The sequence below is a fragment of the Tribolium madens genome, unplaced genomic scaffold (genome assembly GCF_015345945.1).
Source record: "Tribolium madens isolate multiple individuals breed KSU strain unplaced genomic scaffold, Tmad_KSU_1.1 Scaffold_96;HRSCAF=242;Tcas5.2_LG5, whole genome shotgun sequence".
Taxonomy (NCBI): domain Eukaryota; kingdom Metazoa; phylum Arthropoda; class Insecta; order Coleoptera; family Tenebrionidae; genus Tribolium; species Tribolium madens.
Window position 1 is genome coordinate 3325557 of NW_025401068.1, and position 18196 is coordinate 3343752.

An 18196-nucleotide genomic window follows, 5' to 3' on the forward strand; every position below is an offset into this window, starting at 1 on the left:
ATGTAATGTTAAATGTAATTATAACTTTATTGCGAAAGTCGCCGCCCTAGAAATCCTTAGCAAGATGATTTAGCTAAGTTCATCAATGAGGAGGAGCGTCACTTTATTTAATCTGACAGATACATCCAATAGAAAGTTTGTGCCGAAAATAGTATTTAAGCCACAACTTAACTAACATTTTAATAGTTAAATCTGATTGTACACCATTTTATTTGAAAAATGCATTTCCGTGTTTTATCACATAACAAATAATATGACACAACAACGTAATAAATAAGAAAGGAGTGAAAAAGAGAGCAACTCTCTGTGGAAATCCATATCATTTATCAAAACGCAAGGTAACGTATTAAAAGTTTATCGAGTAACATTTATCTATTACATAACAGAAGGAAATGGCTTTTGAAATATTAATCTTAACATGTCATATGTCATATTTTTCTAAGTTTCTAAATGTCGCTTGATGTTTAAAAATAGATGATACAAGTGATTAAAAATTCCTTCTGACATTCATCTACTTTATGGATGTAAACTATAAACTGCATAAAACGAATTTTACCGCAAAATTTTTATCAAATATAAATAAATTCAAAAAGTGTTCCTTGTAAGACGTTTTCAATATTGTAAATGACGGGAAACTAGGCATTGAATATTATTATGTGCAATACATTGCTTTTTGACTGTCAATTCAAGTCTCGATATATGCGAAAAAATTTATTCCCATATTGCGTCTCTTCTCATTTTGCCAAGCATTTAAAAACAATCATTTAAAAAAATGGGATAAAACATCATGTGTTTTATTTAGAATACAATATTTGCTTTTACTGTACGAGATCCTAAATATTATTTACAATATATTTCGCGTAATATGAGATATCATGGAAATAAACTTGCAAAAAAACTGCTGAACTGCTAACTGACTCTAACTAAACATTTCTCATTTTATAACAGGTAATAATATTGTCTCTGCATTTTAAGCGAAAATAACTAGTATTTAAAATTCCATTCTAAAGTAAAACTTTGGACCACATCATCAAAGAGCAGCATTTTTTCAATTTAAATTTTTCCACTTTGTAACTTCTATACAAACACTTATTTTTCCGAATATCATTGATAAAACTTTTTAAAATTTTGGAATATATATGCAAATACCTCCCAAACGCTGAATCCACGGCAAGCCCCATAATAAGTCTGCTGTTTCAAGTTTCAAGTTGGAAAATCCAAGTGAGAACTGAAAGTGTTGAAAGAGCATAACACCGTGAAAAGCATTTAGTGAAAAGCACAGCATACACTATTCCATTGCTGAAACAATGTTTCCAACATCTTTTAATGAAAAAATCCTAGGTCAACAGCTGCCTTCGTGAAAAATATAAAATCTTATTCATTTATGTTTTCTTTTACTTTTCGTATTGTAACTTCCTTAATAAAATTTTAATTAAAATTAAGAGTCACGTGGCAAATTTATCATACTTTTCATGCATAAAAAAGCACGCCACTGAAATTAGTGCTGAAAAGTTTGTGTAATAAAATTCAACTTGTTCCGTATATTGTAAATTTAGGAAAAAAATCCAGAAAAGGCAGTAAGCTCGGTTATGAATTATTCAAGATGGTTTAGGGCCCTGACGGATATAAATTTCTTAAATTACATCGTTGGAATATAAACAAGAGACTAATTTGTAATCACCAAAATTAGAGAAATTATAACACATCAACATAGGTTTCAATGACAAGAAAAATTTCAGGGGTCTAGAACAAAAATGTCTATTTCTTAAATTATTTCATAATTTCAAATTGTACTTTTGATATAAAACAAATATAATTGTTCTGTCTTCTAGCTGAACAATAATTCAGACACAATGCTGACCAAAATAGAAAGTGGCAATAAAACGAGTGTAAACTGAAGACTGATCTGGTTTTCCCCAGAGCGAGTAAAACAGGCGACAATGTATATTGCATTCGGGGTAAAGCAATAGAAATAATTCCGCTAAAAAGTAAAACACACGTACACACATGTACTTATCTACAGCTTTTACACTGATAATTTTATCAAGCTTCACATTTCCTCACTTAATGATTATTACAGTCATTATCGCACTAGAACTGTAATAAAATTAACGAACTGGATAATAAAAGTGATACAGGTAGAAACAACAGACCAAATTTGAGCTACTACCCTTAGAAAAAAAATTAAAATTAAAAAAAAGACTAAAATTATGTTTATCACATAAACCTAAAAATCTGAAATAATTTCTCATGAACCTACACAGCCTGGAGCTTTTACATTGATTAAAATAAAAAAGTTCTTGTAAAAAGATTAGAGTATGCCAGATTTAACATGTTTTAAACAACAAAAGTTTAGAAAAAATACTGGTTGCTGAAATTTTTCGACAAAAGCTAAAAAATCAGTAATCATCCAATGGAAATTTACTTCCAACTGTGAAATGAATGCAAAAAGCTTGATATTTTTCAAGCTATAATCATAAATTCCCAAATGTAATTCGTTCTAGTGAGCAGAATCAACGATATTTTAAAAAGAATGCTGACCAGCATATAGAATCGCAATAAATGAGTAAAAAGTGAGGCTTGCTCTGGTTTTTTCCAGAGCGAGAGACAGAGAAAGCAAAATTAGTCATTTTGCATGGAGCAATAAAATTTTAGATAAATTCCCAGACAGTTCCTCGAGCTTTCGCAATGATTAAGTTTAAAAATTTTGTGAAAGCTTAAAGGTTAGAACATGTCGGTGTCAATTTCCACCATGTGTAAAAAACTGTCGACAGTCAAAATATCATGGCAGTTTTCCGTCAATTATTTTCGAAAGCACCTACCGAAACCGTGTTGAACATTTTAATACGATAAATTCAAATCACAGGTCCGTGTCATATCAGGGCAAATATTTAACGGGACACTACAAACCACAGCTGTCAGTAATTCAGTTAGTTTGATCACACGTTTGTCACAAATCAATCATTTCAACCCGACTGACACTCACAAGCTAAAGATCTATCTTGCAGATCTCGCCGGCTGAACGCAACCCTGGCAGCAGCCGTGTATCCACTGCGGCGCCGGGCGTCGCGACGCGCACGCTCCAGCTTCCAGCTCTATCTGTATGCCCGGACTCGAGATAAAACCGGGGGGAAAGTCGCCGACCAGCCCTTACAGACGACTCTTATCTCGCACTCGCCGTATTTGCAATGCTTTCGGCACGCATTTCGCGATAAAAAAATTTCATAGACCTAAGCACCCTATAACTAATTGGTGACGCCGTTATTCCAAAGCGCCGCGGGGTAATGAAGCTCAACCCTCCATTTTGGACCAACAATAACAGATAATAACATGTTTCTCTGTTGATCGTCTATTTATAAATGTAACGAGATGTTAAAAATTGAAAATCAGAATTATCTCAGAAAAGATATTATTAAATGATAATAGCAATTATTATTTTTAACCTTGGTTTAACATAATAAAATGTAAATCAACCACAATAAGTATTACAAAAGTTGCAAAAAACTGCAAAATTAGACAATCCAATGCCATCATTTATTTATTTTCTTAAATCTGGTTATGATTCCCCGCTACTCTTTAAAAAATTTGAGTTCTATTTATATTTTCTATGTTAAGAGCATATGTAAATCTTTACATTAAAAAAACAATTTTCACTTTTTCCCTCATTTGCTATTTGGCGTAAACAAAATACAATTTAATATTTATTGTACGAATGTAAGAAAAAATCACACTTGAAGTTCTGAAAATACAAAATAGTGATTTCTATTCATTTACTTCTATCGGTTTTTTTTTCCATATTTTTTTTTCAAGTTCCATATTACGAAAATTCAAACAGTGTATAGAGTTGTAAATTAAGTGCCTTTTCACTTAAAAAAAATACATTTTGTAGGTTCAGAGAGCCAATCGAATTTAAATGTTAAAATTTGAAGCAAAAATGAATTATAATAACTGAAAAGCTATTCTTTCATATGTTATACATAAGAAACTCAAGTAGTTCTTTGAATGATTGGTTGAAATAAGGTAGAAAATAGGAATAGAAAATTTATAAAAAAAAAAGTTATACAAATTTATGATAAAGTTCTAGTAGGTACGTAGGTTGGTATTTCTGAAATTTCTGTATTGGTTAGTTTAAGTTTAATATTTAAGTACATTGCGTTTTCACCGACAGATCAAATTTTCTAGTAAGAGGTGTTGACGTCATAACTGGAGGTGACATAAGTGTTGTGAACGAACCACAATTTTTAATACGCCCAGAGAGGTATAAATGACAGATTAATAACTTTGAATACGATACCATAGTGAAACCTTAATCGGTGACGATGGCTCGTTCACAACACACTCAAACTGAATTAATAGTATATTAAAAAGCAAGTTTCATAAAACCAGTCTTGAAGCACGAATTCAAGTTTAAAAAATGAGTGGTGTAGCCACGCGTTATTTTAAAGAATTAATGCTTCAAGGTCTAATAAAACGAGTTTTTAAACTAAGTATTTTTGTAATTTGCCCTTTTTAAGACGTTTTAAAATAAAATAAAAATTTAACCCATTTAGGAATTGTGACGTTTGGTAATGTCTTAATTTTTTCTTTTAATATGTCTATTAGAGAATCAAAATGGAGGCAATTTACAAAATTAGTATATTAAAAAACGCGTTTTGTAATAAAGCAAGATTTGTAGAACGAGTATCAAGTATCAAAGTTTTTTCAAAATTTTGTTGAATTAACAATGAATGCTGCAAATATTTCATGCACACCACCTGAAAAAAGAGAAAACGCTCAAAACGCCGCTAAAAATCACCATTACCAACCTCTACAAAGTAAATTGTACTGATCTATTTTAGCACCCACATTGGTGTAGAAATGGCTCATTAAAGCATCGGTTTTGGTATCGAAATAAGCTTTCTTTCAGACGCAAAATAGAAAAAATAGTTTTTAAAACGATAATTTATTATCATTTATTACCATAATTTATCATATGGAAAAAAATGTAAACAGTTTCTTCAAAAGAGACAGAGTGATTTTTTTAAACGAGCCATCTAGAAAATCTCTTAGAGTAAAAAAATAGAAAATCTCACGACAGGTCAATTTTTCATTACAGGGAGACACCTTTTAGTGTATCCTCAAAGTCAAAAAATTAAAAAATTGACCTGTCTCACAATTTTCAAATTTCAAAATATCCAGAATGGCTCGTTTTTAAAAAAAATCCTTGTAAGTATGTATAATGATATAAGTATGTATATTTATGATGTTATTCGTAATTATTTAAATTTAAAAGTTAATGATTTGTTACAAAAAAATTCTTTGTTGCTTTAAAAAAATATACTAAATACAGAGTAAACTTACATTTGAATCTTTTCTTGAAATCCTTGAACTTAATGAATATTAAATTTTCTATCCCTTTGTTATGTGACTCTAAAAACAGAAAAACATAAGAAAAAATTGCTTCTGTTTCGGTGTAACTGTAAAAAGACTATGTGGGTTTAACCAAGATTACGTCTTCTTCCAGCATTGATCAAAAATCCGGATCTTTTCATTTCATATAATCATATATCGCCAACGGTCACAGATTATGGAGAAACGAGAACGTAGGTCGGCATTGTGTCGACAATATCGTGCCGCGAGAGAAAGGAATTTGTTTCTATTCTGACACGAGTCCTGAATAAGTGACAGATTTTTGGGAATTGACTGTATGTGATCCCTCGATATTTCACACAGCTTGCTTTTATCAGACTGATACAACTACAAATGTTTGATTTTATGTTATAACATCGAGGATTGAAAACGCCTGAATTTGAGCGCATCAAAACGATGTTCTTTTTGCAAAAATTCGGTTTAGTTTCAATAACGCCGCCAGTGTGGATTCAGCATCCGAAAATCGAACTGCACGATAAAATAAATCAAACAAATTGGACAGCGTTAAAAACAATTTTCAGGTTATTTAAGTCCCAAGTAAAAAAGTTAATAATTTCTACTAATTAAATTCTTGTATCCACGAAACCGCGCAATCTTTCGGTATAAAAACATCTAAAGGACCATTTCATAACACAGCAAATATTAAAAGATCCTGAAAACCATAACTGGAACACCAACTCGAAGAGGAAAATAAAGTTTTAATAAGCAAGAAAACTTCATTATTGAGCAGTGGGCCATATCTTCTTCCTTTGCAGTTGTTAAACATGTTTACAGTGGTTATTATCCTTTTGAATCAGAAATCATATTATTTTTTGTTTGCTGAAAAAAACATACCCACAACAGAGTTTACACAAAAAATATTTATTATTTTCTTTCACTCTGGAAGCTTGTTATTTATTTCGTCCAACTGGAAATCAGGATGGCTCCTCAGTCTCATATATTGTTATTATTATTACCTATTATCCTTGCTTGAATTCTAAGCGTAAACAACGCTACACAATTTTTTGTTAATTCGTGCTATTGTAAAAACTGAAAACCATTGAAACTTATCACTGACAGTATTTTTACGAGAGATTTCCTGATTAAACAAATTTGCATAATTGTGGGATTACCCAAAAAGGGGTAACAATCCGCAAAAATGATACACTTTAAACACACCACTTTGACTGCAGCTCTGCGAGTTTCACTCCAATGAAATGAATATAGGTAGTAACTAATTCATTAACACATAAATCGTCAAATAGTACAGAGGGTAATAGTAACGAGGGTAATTTACTTATCAAGATCTAACCGACAAACATAAAACTCAAAACTTGAGCAATTTACTGCGGTATAAAGAGAAAGTTTCATTTCTTTGTAGACGTTAATTTTTAATGTTGTCTTACACAACAAATTCCCTCAATGATACTCTTTGAATTGTTCATGAAAACGTAAATAAACAATACTTTTTGGACAAAATTAAAATTTATGAAGTTGCTTTTGCAGCTTCTTCTTCCTTAAATAAATTACTAATTTGCTAGTTTAGTAAATTATCTCGTACGTATTGAAATATTCCAAGAACTAATTAATTCACCTACACTGCTCTAGGAAAATAATAACGCAAATCCTTTGAGAACCAGATCGTACAATATTATTTTCCGGGAAAGAAAAACAAAACATATAAATAGAGAATCTAGTTATTTGTTTGTTTGACTCTTGTGTAAATCATCTTTATTATCTAAATTACAAATTAATTAACAAATTCTAATTACTTCCTAGACACTTTAAATATTAAAAATTATTGTACATTATCTTAAACTAAATGTAAATGTCTTGTTCGTACCTCATATTTTATGTTTAAACTTTTTGTTTAGTAGACAAAACTCACTCATAAATTTTAATCAAGCAAAGACCACATACTTGTGTTTACCACTATAGACAAAACTTCCTTATTTGACTTCATTTACCAAGAATGAAATAAAATAAAAGAAACATTAAAAAAGAAAACACTAATTAACTTTAATAATGCAGAGTGCTTCAAAGAACTTGCGTCAATGTTTCATTACGGAAAGATTCTTGTTTTTATAAGAATTTATTTTACACATAGTATTTTTCCTTTCTCTACAAACCACAGCTTATTCCCAAGAAATAAAAACCGCAAAAAACACAAGTTAATTTGTTTTAATTTTATAATCAATTTTTTCATTTTTAAGCCAAAAGCTTTGTGAATATAACATTTATCGATTTTTCATATCCATAACAAAAAAATAATAGAACACAAAATAGAAAAAAATATTAACATTTGTGAACCATCCTTTAACCAAAAATGGTGGATGCGCCGGGCTAAAATAAAAATTACATTATCAAAGTATTAATGGTTTGATATTACCATATGTGTGAAAACTAAAACTAAAGATTTGTACATTTATCTTTACAACTATTTGATTAAAAGTAAGTAAAAATTGGTCATACTCAACATTTGAACACCCATAAGTTGGACCACAACTGCTCCATTTTAATAGTATATTAGAAGTAAAAGTGATAGTTTCTAAAGCAAAGCCAAACGCTTAAGCGCAAAAATAGAATTTTTACTCTATGGCTGAAAGGTAAAACTTTTACTTGTGACATTTAGTCATAATCACCAAATGGTGACGTTTGTGATATTTGCGGATAAAAGTTATTTTTTTAATGTCTGCTTTTCAATACAAAACAAAAAAGACACTAATTTCAAGTAAATATTTTCCGCTGATTTGCATAATCGTAATGAAATAAATCTCAGTGTTGTGGTGCTAAAAGTTCAATAAGGCGCATGTGTTCGTGTTTGCGTTTCTGTTTGTATCTGTCACACAGATGTATACTCAGCATTACAGGAATCTTAGAAACCTTATTGATTCAGCTCAGTTCTGGTTTCCATAACTCCAGTCTTCCAGTTTGATACTCTGGTATACATATTTCAGTTGGCTTTCTTATACTGAAATTGCATTTTGGCCCCTTGAAGATAATGATCGAATTCGCACTCGGCTTCTCTTTAACTTTAAACATCTTCTATACGGAAGTGCGAAATTTATCTCGTCGTGATGTAATCTAAAATTAACTTGGAAAATAAGTAAAACGAAAGCATTTAAAAATAAAACGTTCATTTTTAAGACACAAAAAATGCAATTTAAAAACATTGCACAAATTTATTAATAAATTCGTCGCCGGTAGCGAGAACGTTTTTGAATTTTTAAAGAGGTTGCGGATTTAAAGGTAATTAAAAAACCTCACCAACATTTTATTGATTATTGAGTTTATGGATGATGGTTAATTGATCAAATCCAGGGGCAACTCTAAAGATAGACAATGACAATAGCTTAGGAGGTCGTAAATAAAACTCATACAATCGTGTAATTAACAACCAATCAATTTTAGCTTTTGTTTCTAAAAATGTTTTGTTTTGGCGGTTTCCGCGCTATATATCACAGTCAAAGCATTCTAAATGATATTTATTGGGAGGGATAATGACCAATTTAACATGTAAATGTGCAGAAGGGTCCCGAAAAAATCCCATCATATGAAACCTGCAGGAAAATTATTTTAAGAGAAAATCGCTCTTTTAGCACAACTTATTTACATTTTTGAACAAATCAACATAAAGGTTATTAAAAGACTTAAAATCAAAAATATAGATTTTGTCCTTGTTCCAAGCGCCTTATGAGACGGACAATATAAAAAAATATTGTTGTTAGTTTAAGAAAAAAATTATTTGAAACCTTACTTCTGCAGCATATTTACTACCGCACTGCACTAATTGCTTCAAATGGTCCCACAAGAAAATCACATGAATAGAAATCCGAGAACTTGTCGATGTCAGGTTACGCTACGGTCCTCTATCCATATTTCAAGTTAATTACCCTTCCACAAGACATTAGTTTTTAAGTCCTCAAAAATCACATCGTAAATTTGCAACATACAAAAATATGAGATATTGATTAACCTTAAAAAAATAAAATAAAGTTTTCAGTTTTGAAACTAGAGAACTAAATAACTGAAATGATAAGTTTTCCTTATGCTGATGAAAAATGTTTACTGAATGTTTCAAAAAAGGTTCATCTAAAACTTTTTTGCTTTTTTTATGTGCCCAGTTATGATCGATATTTTATAAGCAAGAAAGACTTATATTTGGTATTCATAGTAGTGGAAAAAAAACATCTGACTTTCTGAAATAAATTTCGTATACGTGCATCCACACGTTGGAACTTGCACGCACGTTGATGTGTGTACACCCAAAATTTGTGCTGATTACAGTTTTGTGTTCGGGTGGCCACAAAATTATTAAAAAATCAAATCCATAAAAGGTTATAAAAACGGTATATCTTTCTGGCGATTTTACATTTCTTAAGACATCAACTCAGTGTATAAGAGCCTTTATGTGAAATTGATTCAAAGAGTGAAATTTATCTCTTAATAGTGCGCAGTCATTAATTAGTGTTATCACTTATCAGACATTATTCATTATCATTTATTTGTTGTTTATATCTTTAAAACAGCTTAAATAAACCAAATGGCTCAACAAAAATTAAGTATCTTTGTACCTCATAAAAAATAATTTGTAAGATAAATTGTAAGCTGACTTTTTTGTTATTAATTTTGCAAATTGCAGCTGCGTATAGGTACAATAATCCATAAATTAAAATATTTCAACATTTCTTTATACTATGCATGTTGCAATAATTTTTGTTCTTTTTTCGGCATATTTTGGCTGTTAATTAGTTAATGACACCAAAGAGTTAACATTTAACAGTAAATATAAGAAAACGACTACTTTTATAAACTAAAATATGAGCTAAACTAAAAAACTTTCTGATAAGTGAAAACTAATGATAGTTTCTGAAAACTTTTATCATTAGTAGTACATTTATATTACCATAAATATTGCAAAATAATAATTTAATTATTTTAATTAATTAGGTATAATAGTTAATTTATCAAAAATACATTTGTATAATGTATCAATATAAACGTCTTCTAAAAAGTTTATTTAAAAATAAAAAATTTACAATATAAACGAATTTAGCAATATCAAAAATGGTGGATGCGCCGGGATAGAAACAATAAATATCTCTTCGTTGGCATCAAAATTTTATATAAAATTTATAAACCTTTATTATTTTTGAAATACATTTTTGAACAACTTATTAAATACAATTCATACTTTACTAAATTAAAAAAAAAAATAAATTACTTCTATTTACTGCAATATTTTGTTTAATAAATAAACACTAAAGCCCGATATATTTGATTTAATTCCTACACCAAAAGTATTTTCGAATGCAGTTCAAAACCTTTAATATTTAGCATACGATAGGCAAGTTTCACTCCTTTCCAATATTTTAATTTAAAAGTTTTAAATTACTCAAAGTTAACTTAAACTAATTAACTCACAAAATTTGCGAAACTACTTCACTACAATTCCCAATCTAGCTCGTATCCGACTTTGTACCTGTACCCACCTACATCTATATAACACCCTGTTATTTCTCTTTGTCTTGCTTGTCGTGTCTCAACACTTCTATGACATTCGTGATCGTGACAATAATAATTCCAAGTTTTCTTTATAATCCACCTGTGCTCTTATGGCGTCATTATAATACGAGTGGAATAGCATTTTTCCCCTAATTTCAATGCGAAGGCTCCCTTGGTAGACAAAATCTCCTCACGAACCCTTGTCCTGTTATTCATTGCAACCGTTGTCAGTTACTTTGGACATGACTAAATGACTAGCCCAAATAAAACAAAACTTCCGACTATTTTACTCTCGTTAGCGGTATTGATTTTACTTTAGTGAAAAGAATCTTGTAATACTAGCTTTAAACTAAATCGACTTCAGGAAACAATTGAGAAAAGAAGGATGTATGTTGAATTCCGCGAACAAATTTTCTTTCTTTCCCAAAGTTTGGCAGGTATTTTCAAGTCTCGAGAGAAACTTTAGTCGCTTTCGTAGAGCTTTATTTAGAACTAAAAATCTGCGTTTCTATGAAATGAACAATTACCCATACTGTGATTTATACAATTAATTATAGTTACATTTCAAAGAAAATTTATTGGAATGTTCAGGAATGCATCAATTAATCGGCCGTTAACATCAAGATTCCTTTCCTTTATAAATTCATAGAGGTGTGATTATCAACAGTAAATCTTTCTTGACCCTTTTCATTATCAATGTAAACATCTGACTACAGCTATATCTTTAGGGAGTCGTCAATCAATGATTAGCTTAACTGATGGTCAGCACTTTCAACGGTTCCCCAGTTTATTATAACCAATACAACAATAAAATAATTTCTGCCAACAAGTTCTTTCTACCAATAAACAAAAATATGTAAGATTCTTGTTGCAAGTTGCAACACTGTCTTAGCGCTACATGGAGAATTTTAAACACGTCACGTACTATTACAGATTATTTTCGATTCATTTCCAACACAAAGTCGATTTCTTCAGTGCAATAAATATCTCTATCAAAGCAAGTTGTAAAACATGACGAGTGGCACTTTAGATTTTCAAATATCGGTTTAAGATGGAAAAACAGCATCAAAATAATCAAACTCGTGGTTGGGTTAGATAAACACAGCCACTTGTTCTTACAATTTTTATTTCTGAAGTTGTTGAAATTAAGTTCTGGACATTGGAAAATTAATAATACAAAACGTAAGTGCATCTATTATTTAATTTACAATTTTATGTACATTATCAAAATGTACAGAGTGATTTTTATTAACGCCTCTTAACTTGTGAACTGATATAAACTATAAAAATTACAAAGAAATAAGCAGCCAAAACATGTGACACTTTAAATAAAAAAAACTGTGCAATTCTTCGACATGATTATTACGTTTAATGATTATTTGCCGTCAAATAGCAAAATATTGTTAGTTTCCTGTTTGATAATACAACTTTCGATCTATCACAAAACTGAAATAAAAATCATAAAACAGTTCACAATCATGAGAGTTTTAGGTTAAAAAGTTGCACAAATGACAAAAAAATAGAAAAGTGATATGCAAGCTTAATATTGTAATTTTAGAATGTTTAATAAGGTGAAAAGTAAGCTCGAATGGCCCCTAATCAATAAAAATTTAAGTCTTTTGGACTGTTAGTCAAAGAGGACATAAGATAAAGATCACCTGTATGTGATGTTTCTACCGAACTGATTTAAGGCCTCTATTGGCTTTCGGACATTTATAATATATATAATAATATAAAAGATAAACATTAAAATAACCTATTTACAGAAGTAACAATTAAAACCAAAAATAATTGTACTGAATAAACAAAACACCCACGTTCTTCTACAAAAATTGCAATATTAAATACTCAGTCAAACAAGTTTTAAAATATTGTTCACAAAAAATTACAAATCTTACGAAATTGCATCTGTAAAAAAGACTAGTACGGACTTATTGCAACACTAGCGCAATTATTATTTTATTAAAAACAACAAAAGCAAGGTGATCCAGAAGTGGGTGCAAACAATGTATTTTACTAACAAAAAGAAAAACAACAGCAGGTAAAATCTATATAATTTTCTCTTAAAATTTCTAATTATGGAATTAAAACAGACAAAAATGCCCCATAAGCGTGTATAAATATATTTACAAGAGATTTTCCAATGGCACCATTTGATTCCATTTCATATTAACACTTTCTGATGCTAGTGATAAGTAGTTTTTTCGTAATGAATAAATAAGTTTGACATTGAGACAGCTCAAAAAATTAAATATTAATCGTGACCAAACAAATAGGCACTTTGGTCCAGTTTTTTCTTAGAAAATATTTGTAAAAATCTAATTTTAATATTTAACCAATGTTAACTCAACAATAAATATAAAATGAATGAAATGACACAAATACAAGGTTCTCATCATTACGAAATAGCCCAAAGTATACACTCAAGAAAACATCGATTTTGGAATGTAGTTTTGAGCCGTTTCATTACAACTTCCAAAATAAGTTGCGATATTTACAAATCTGTGCCGTTATTAATACACCTTAAAATAATTTCTCTGCCTGTCAAATACTCGGGCAGTAAAATATATCTTTTTAATAAGAACACGACTATATACAAAATTTTTAAGCTTCCAATCAGTCAATTAAGTACGACAACTATTTAGTAATCTTGAGAACCTCAGTTAAAGTTACAATCAATGTGATCATAAGCAAATAATTTGTACATGAGCAATGATGAAAACCGATTTCCTTTATAAGAAATCAAAGAGATCTCGTAACCCTTCGTTTGCATCCAAACTGAAGTTATATTCAGAGTGCATTGCTGGCGGTTCCAAATGTAGAAACGGTTCGTTTGGGAAAAACGAGTCAATTGTATACCCTGAAATAGAAACAAACCAATCAATATCCCACCAAGTCGCACAAAAAATTATACTTTTTTTAAATGGCAGGCATTTGCAAGCAGTTAGCAGTTAACCAAACGATGAGCTGAATCCCATGGTGCTACGCAAAACAGCAGCCCACATGAAATTCAGTACAGCGTAATGGCAAAGCGTCCCATGTTATATTTAGCAGGAAAAAACAAAACACAGACACTTGCAAGACTGAAGCATGATTTTAATGAGTTAATTGGTTTATAGGAGTTGAGAAGCAAGCTGTAAACGCATAGCTAGAACTCTGCCTGTGATGTGAATCAGACACACACAGGTCACAGTCAGAATCCCAGAATGCAGTTACAATGTAAGCGTTTGTTAGATGTTTTAGTTAGTAGCAGTGGTGTCTCTTCGAGTTATTAAAATAAGCAAAATTGTTAAACAGATCCAACACCTGTAAAAATTTAAACCGACAGCGTGGTTCAAATGATAAACACAAACAAAGCTAACATTTCCGTTGTTAAGTGGCACAATTTTCATGTTTTGAAGATTAGACGTTTATCAAAAATCCGTTAATGTAACTGATAAGAACAAACCTGTTTGTATGTTTGCTGTATGCATGGAGTAAGGTCCCATCATGGGCCCTAGTACCTCATTATCATTAATGAGGGGTACCGTCCCCAGTTTCAAACTGCTGGAATCCAAACAAGTTGGGTAACCATCCACCAATGATGGGTAAGGGGAGAGCCGTAACGGGTCCATTTCTGCAGGCGTTGGTTCTTGAGATGACGTTAAAACGTTATTATATGTAAATGGATTTTGTACTGATAGTGGCGTACGGGCACTGACCACTGGATCTTTCGTAAATGATAAGTTCCTGCATATCTGCAACAATTTTTCACACTTGGTCAACACTCAAACTCCTAACACAAAAATAGATTCAATTCTAAAGTCCACAAAAAATAGGCATTATCTAGAAATTAGAACTAAATTATCAATTCGTATCTAAAAAACAGATAATTCCTTTTAATTACCTAAATTAATTAGCCTTTTTGAGAAATTATTGTTAATAATTAAACCCTCTAGTGAATAGTTACTTAATTTTTCAATAATTCAATTCTTTGTTATTTAACGTAACGACTTGAAGCATTTAATTCATTATGATTTGACCGATTTAATTTCCTAATTCGAATTTCCTTCATTTTAGAAACCGTCATATCCAAGCAAAATTCGATAACTTAAACTGATTCATTTCACGAGTACAATGCTCTTTTAATTTTCAAGATAAGATCACTTGAATATGGTGTAATTATATTTCAGTTCTATGAATACGTCATCAGTTCAAAATTAAATGTCCTTGCATGCGCTTTGTGCCTTTTATCAACAATTCTCACGGTTAATGTTTGGAAAATCAAAGCAAAAACTTAAGAGATTTACTTAAGAGAATAAAGATTAAAAACACTCAATTAATTAGAGTCTCATTGTTGTAAAGTAAAAAAATAAGTATTAAATCACTTTGTTAAATTTAGAAATTTTTGTCAAAAACTTGTTTTTACATTTATTCTTCGACACTGTCAAAATTTACGGTTTTTCTCCCGTGTAAGGAAGTTTTGACAACTGTTTGGCATTTCTCAATACGAATTCGAAGAATAAAATGCTGTATTCAACTCGTTTGAGTGTAAATCGGACGCTTTATTCCACCTCGTGGACGATAAACCACTCGTTACACTCGTGGTTTAATAACCCACTCGGTGAGATAATCCGTCCAATTTACACTCAAACTCGTCGAATAAATAACTATTCCTGCTTAGAAATTTTTGACACCAACTGTAATAATTTTAAAATAGTTAATTTCTATGATTTCTCACTACTTATTAAATTTTACCACATGGTAATAAACAAATTATAACTTTAATTTTTATAGTGAAATATGCAACATATATTTTTATTTTTAAATTTTCAATGACAAAAGACTGATCTAGTTTTATCTATTAGTCAACATTTGCAAGACTAAATTTTGTTAATATCGTCATGGCCAATTGGGCCTACTTTCAACATTTCACAAGTGATTGTTCACATCATCGTCAATAAATGTAAAAAGTTTTCACATTTCCTTGGCGCAGCTAAAGGTCAAACCCATTACATCACTGACAAATTAATCGTTGCATTTTTGATAAGTTAATCTCCTACGTGTATAAAATACAACCAAAATAAATAATAAGAAAATAATTTCCGAAAATACACATGCGTATTGAGACTACACGCGCAAAGCCGGTACCAGCGGAATTGCCTCCATTTCCTGCTATCTAACCTCAATGGAATTACGTAAACATTGTAACCGAATTTAAACCGGAATTTTACTCGAACCAAATATGGATAAAAATAAAACATAATTCGCTACGTGATAAACATGATAACCCAAAAATTTCAATCTTAATCTTTAATAAATTTGAACGCTAGACCAAGAGATACGTACCTGCGAGGAAATTTGCTTTTGCGGTGCTCTAGGACTGTCGAAAAGAGGCACAGGTGGAGTAGTCAAATCGAAACTTGGACTGAATTTGATATCTTTAAAGTCATCCTCAAGAGGTTCAGTCTTTGGTTTGGCAGGTGGTACATATTCAGGACATAGGAAAACCTCGATTTCCCCCGTGTCGCTCTTTAATTGAATACTGTATTTATTGTCCTCTTTGGAGGCGGTTTTCACCGATAAATGCGTTTTCGGGGGCGCTTTGACCACGATAACTGTATTCTGTTTGAACTTTTCTATCGATCTCAAATCCTGATAAGTGACAAACCCATGTTTGTCGTTGTTTAACCCCATCAGTTGTTTTTTTACTGTGTTGATCATTCGATTGAGGTCGTTTTCCTGATTCTCCAAGTCCTGCAGGTCCTTGGTGAGTCTGAGGAACTTTTCGTTGTCTTTCCGACTGGCTTTCCACTGAATATTGTTTTTGGATTTTTTCTCGATGATGCCTATGCCCTCCAGGACGTTCGTGATGTCGTAAATTCGGCGCTTTTGCACGTTGAGTTGCTGCGAGGCCTTGTTGAGATCGACGACTCCGTTGGGGGATTCCTCGAGAAGGGCCGAGAATTTCTGCGTGAGGAGCCCCAAGGACGTATCATATCGCGTGTTTTTTTTCGTAGGGGTCAACCGTTTTTGCTTTTTGGGCTGCGGGGGCTTGAATTCCTGCTTCAGAGGCACCACTCGGCCCCGTTCAAGTTCGAGGTTAAGTCTCCGTTTAACTGGCGCGGTTGCATTCGGAGCCGCCGATGGGAGCAATTGGTTTTGCGGCGTGGCCCCATAGCCGTGATCAAGCAAATGGGGGCTGGTCACGTACTCGGATTTGACGATGCCCATGTCGGGGGTGGTCTCAGACATTGCGGCTCTGTACCCCCTGGGGCTTTCCGTTCGGAGGAAAGGTCGAGGCATTTTGTCTATTGTTCAAATCATTAAAATTCACGGTTGAGCATTGGTGGCCGATCTGTTGGAAAACACGCATTTAAAAACCGTTGGAATGCGAAAGGGGAGGGTCTAACGCATCCCGGAATAACTAACGATTTTTCGGGGGAGAAGCCGCAACCGGGGCGAGTTTCCCCATCAGGGGGTAGACCAGGGCCTGAAGGAAGGGTCGAGCGCCCCCGTAGCAGGGGGTTCCAGTGATCTTATCCCGAAAATCCACGCCACCCTTCCTTAAAGTCCAACCGCCATCACTCGACACGAAGCCCGAAATTACCGGGGATAAAAAGAGATTGGGGCCTACCTTGCAGGTCGGGCTTCTTTCCTCGGATGTCTCACACTGTATTACTTCCTCAACCGAGATATTTTCGAAAACACCGGGTCAAAAACGAGATGTTCCGGAATACTAAACAAAATGGTTTCCAAACCACTTTATACAAAGCAGCTGGGTTCGCGGCGACAAACTCGGCCTCAACTAGCATCAGGCCTCATCTAATAACGAAAATTTTACCAGATTCATGTTCCGCAAAGTGTGGACTTTCACGCGGTGCTACTAGATTTGCGATAGGGGGGCTAGTTGTCTCACAAATAATTATTGAAATTGCTTACGATTTTGCCAAGCGTGTACAAGTACGCACTGGTTACAAAACATCTGCCATCTGTACCGGGCATTGGCGCCAACAAGCGCGCCTGCGCATCATCACTCATCTCAGATGTTTGAAGAATATTTTTATTTTCATTTCCTACCTGGATTATTGTGGATTTTTTGGATGCACAATCAACGAAATCGGCCACAAGTGAGAGAAACAATACTTTTTCTAAACAAATGGGTGATGGTAGGATTACTAAATTCGGCACATTTCGAATTATAAGCACGTTTATTCGTAACCTATTTGACAGCGAGAGAGATAGCAAATGTAAACAAATATGGCAGTTGGAAGGCGGGGGAATCGAAGCATAAATATCCAGATACGGTCCTTATGTCATCGTC

At 32.3% G+C, this 18196-nt stretch overlaps 1 protein-coding gene across 3 annotated transcripts; it reads right to left on the bottom strand.

Annotated features, from left to right (window-relative positions):
- Positions 1 to 12076: 12076 nt before the first annotated feature.
- Positions 12077 to 18111, bottom strand: LOC123013352 (transcription factor E2F5-like). Of its 3 annotated transcripts, none has more exons than XM_044411817.1 (4): positions 17953 to 18111; positions 16222 to 17230; positions 14342 to 14630; positions 12077 to 13753 (listed from the first exon to the last, which is right to left on the bottom strand). In XM_044411817.1, exons 2-4 carry the CDS (start codon positions 17176 to 17178, stop codon positions 13626 to 13628), a joined length of 1374 nt encoding a protein of 457 aa, XP_044267752.1. In that variant the 5' UTR covers positions 17179 to 17230; positions 17953 to 18111; the 3' UTR covers positions 12077 to 13625. The 3 variants fall into 3 exon arrangements, with proteins under 3 accessions (XP_044267752.1, XP_044267753.1, XP_044267751.1); XM_044411818.1 differs by lacking the exon at positions 17953 to 18111 and adding an exon at positions 17815 to 17944; XM_044411816.1 differs by lacking the exon at positions 17953 to 18111 and adding an exon at positions 17510 to 17925.
- Between the last annotated feature and the right edge of the window lie 85 nt (positions 18112 to 18196).

Coding starts and splice junctions, on each gene's coding strand:
- LOC123013352 (XM_044411817.1), bottom strand. CDS start 17,178: ATGCCTCGACCTTTCCTCCGAACGGAAAGCCCCAGGGGGTACAGAGCC. Junction 14,631..16,221: donor AAAAGCAAATTTCCTCGCAG/GTACGTATCTCT, acceptor AAATTGTTGCAG/ATATGCAGGAACTTATCATT. Junction 13,754..14,341: donor TACAGCAAACATACAAACAG/GTTTGTTCTTAT, acceptor TTTCTATTTCAG/GGTATACAATTGACTCGTTT.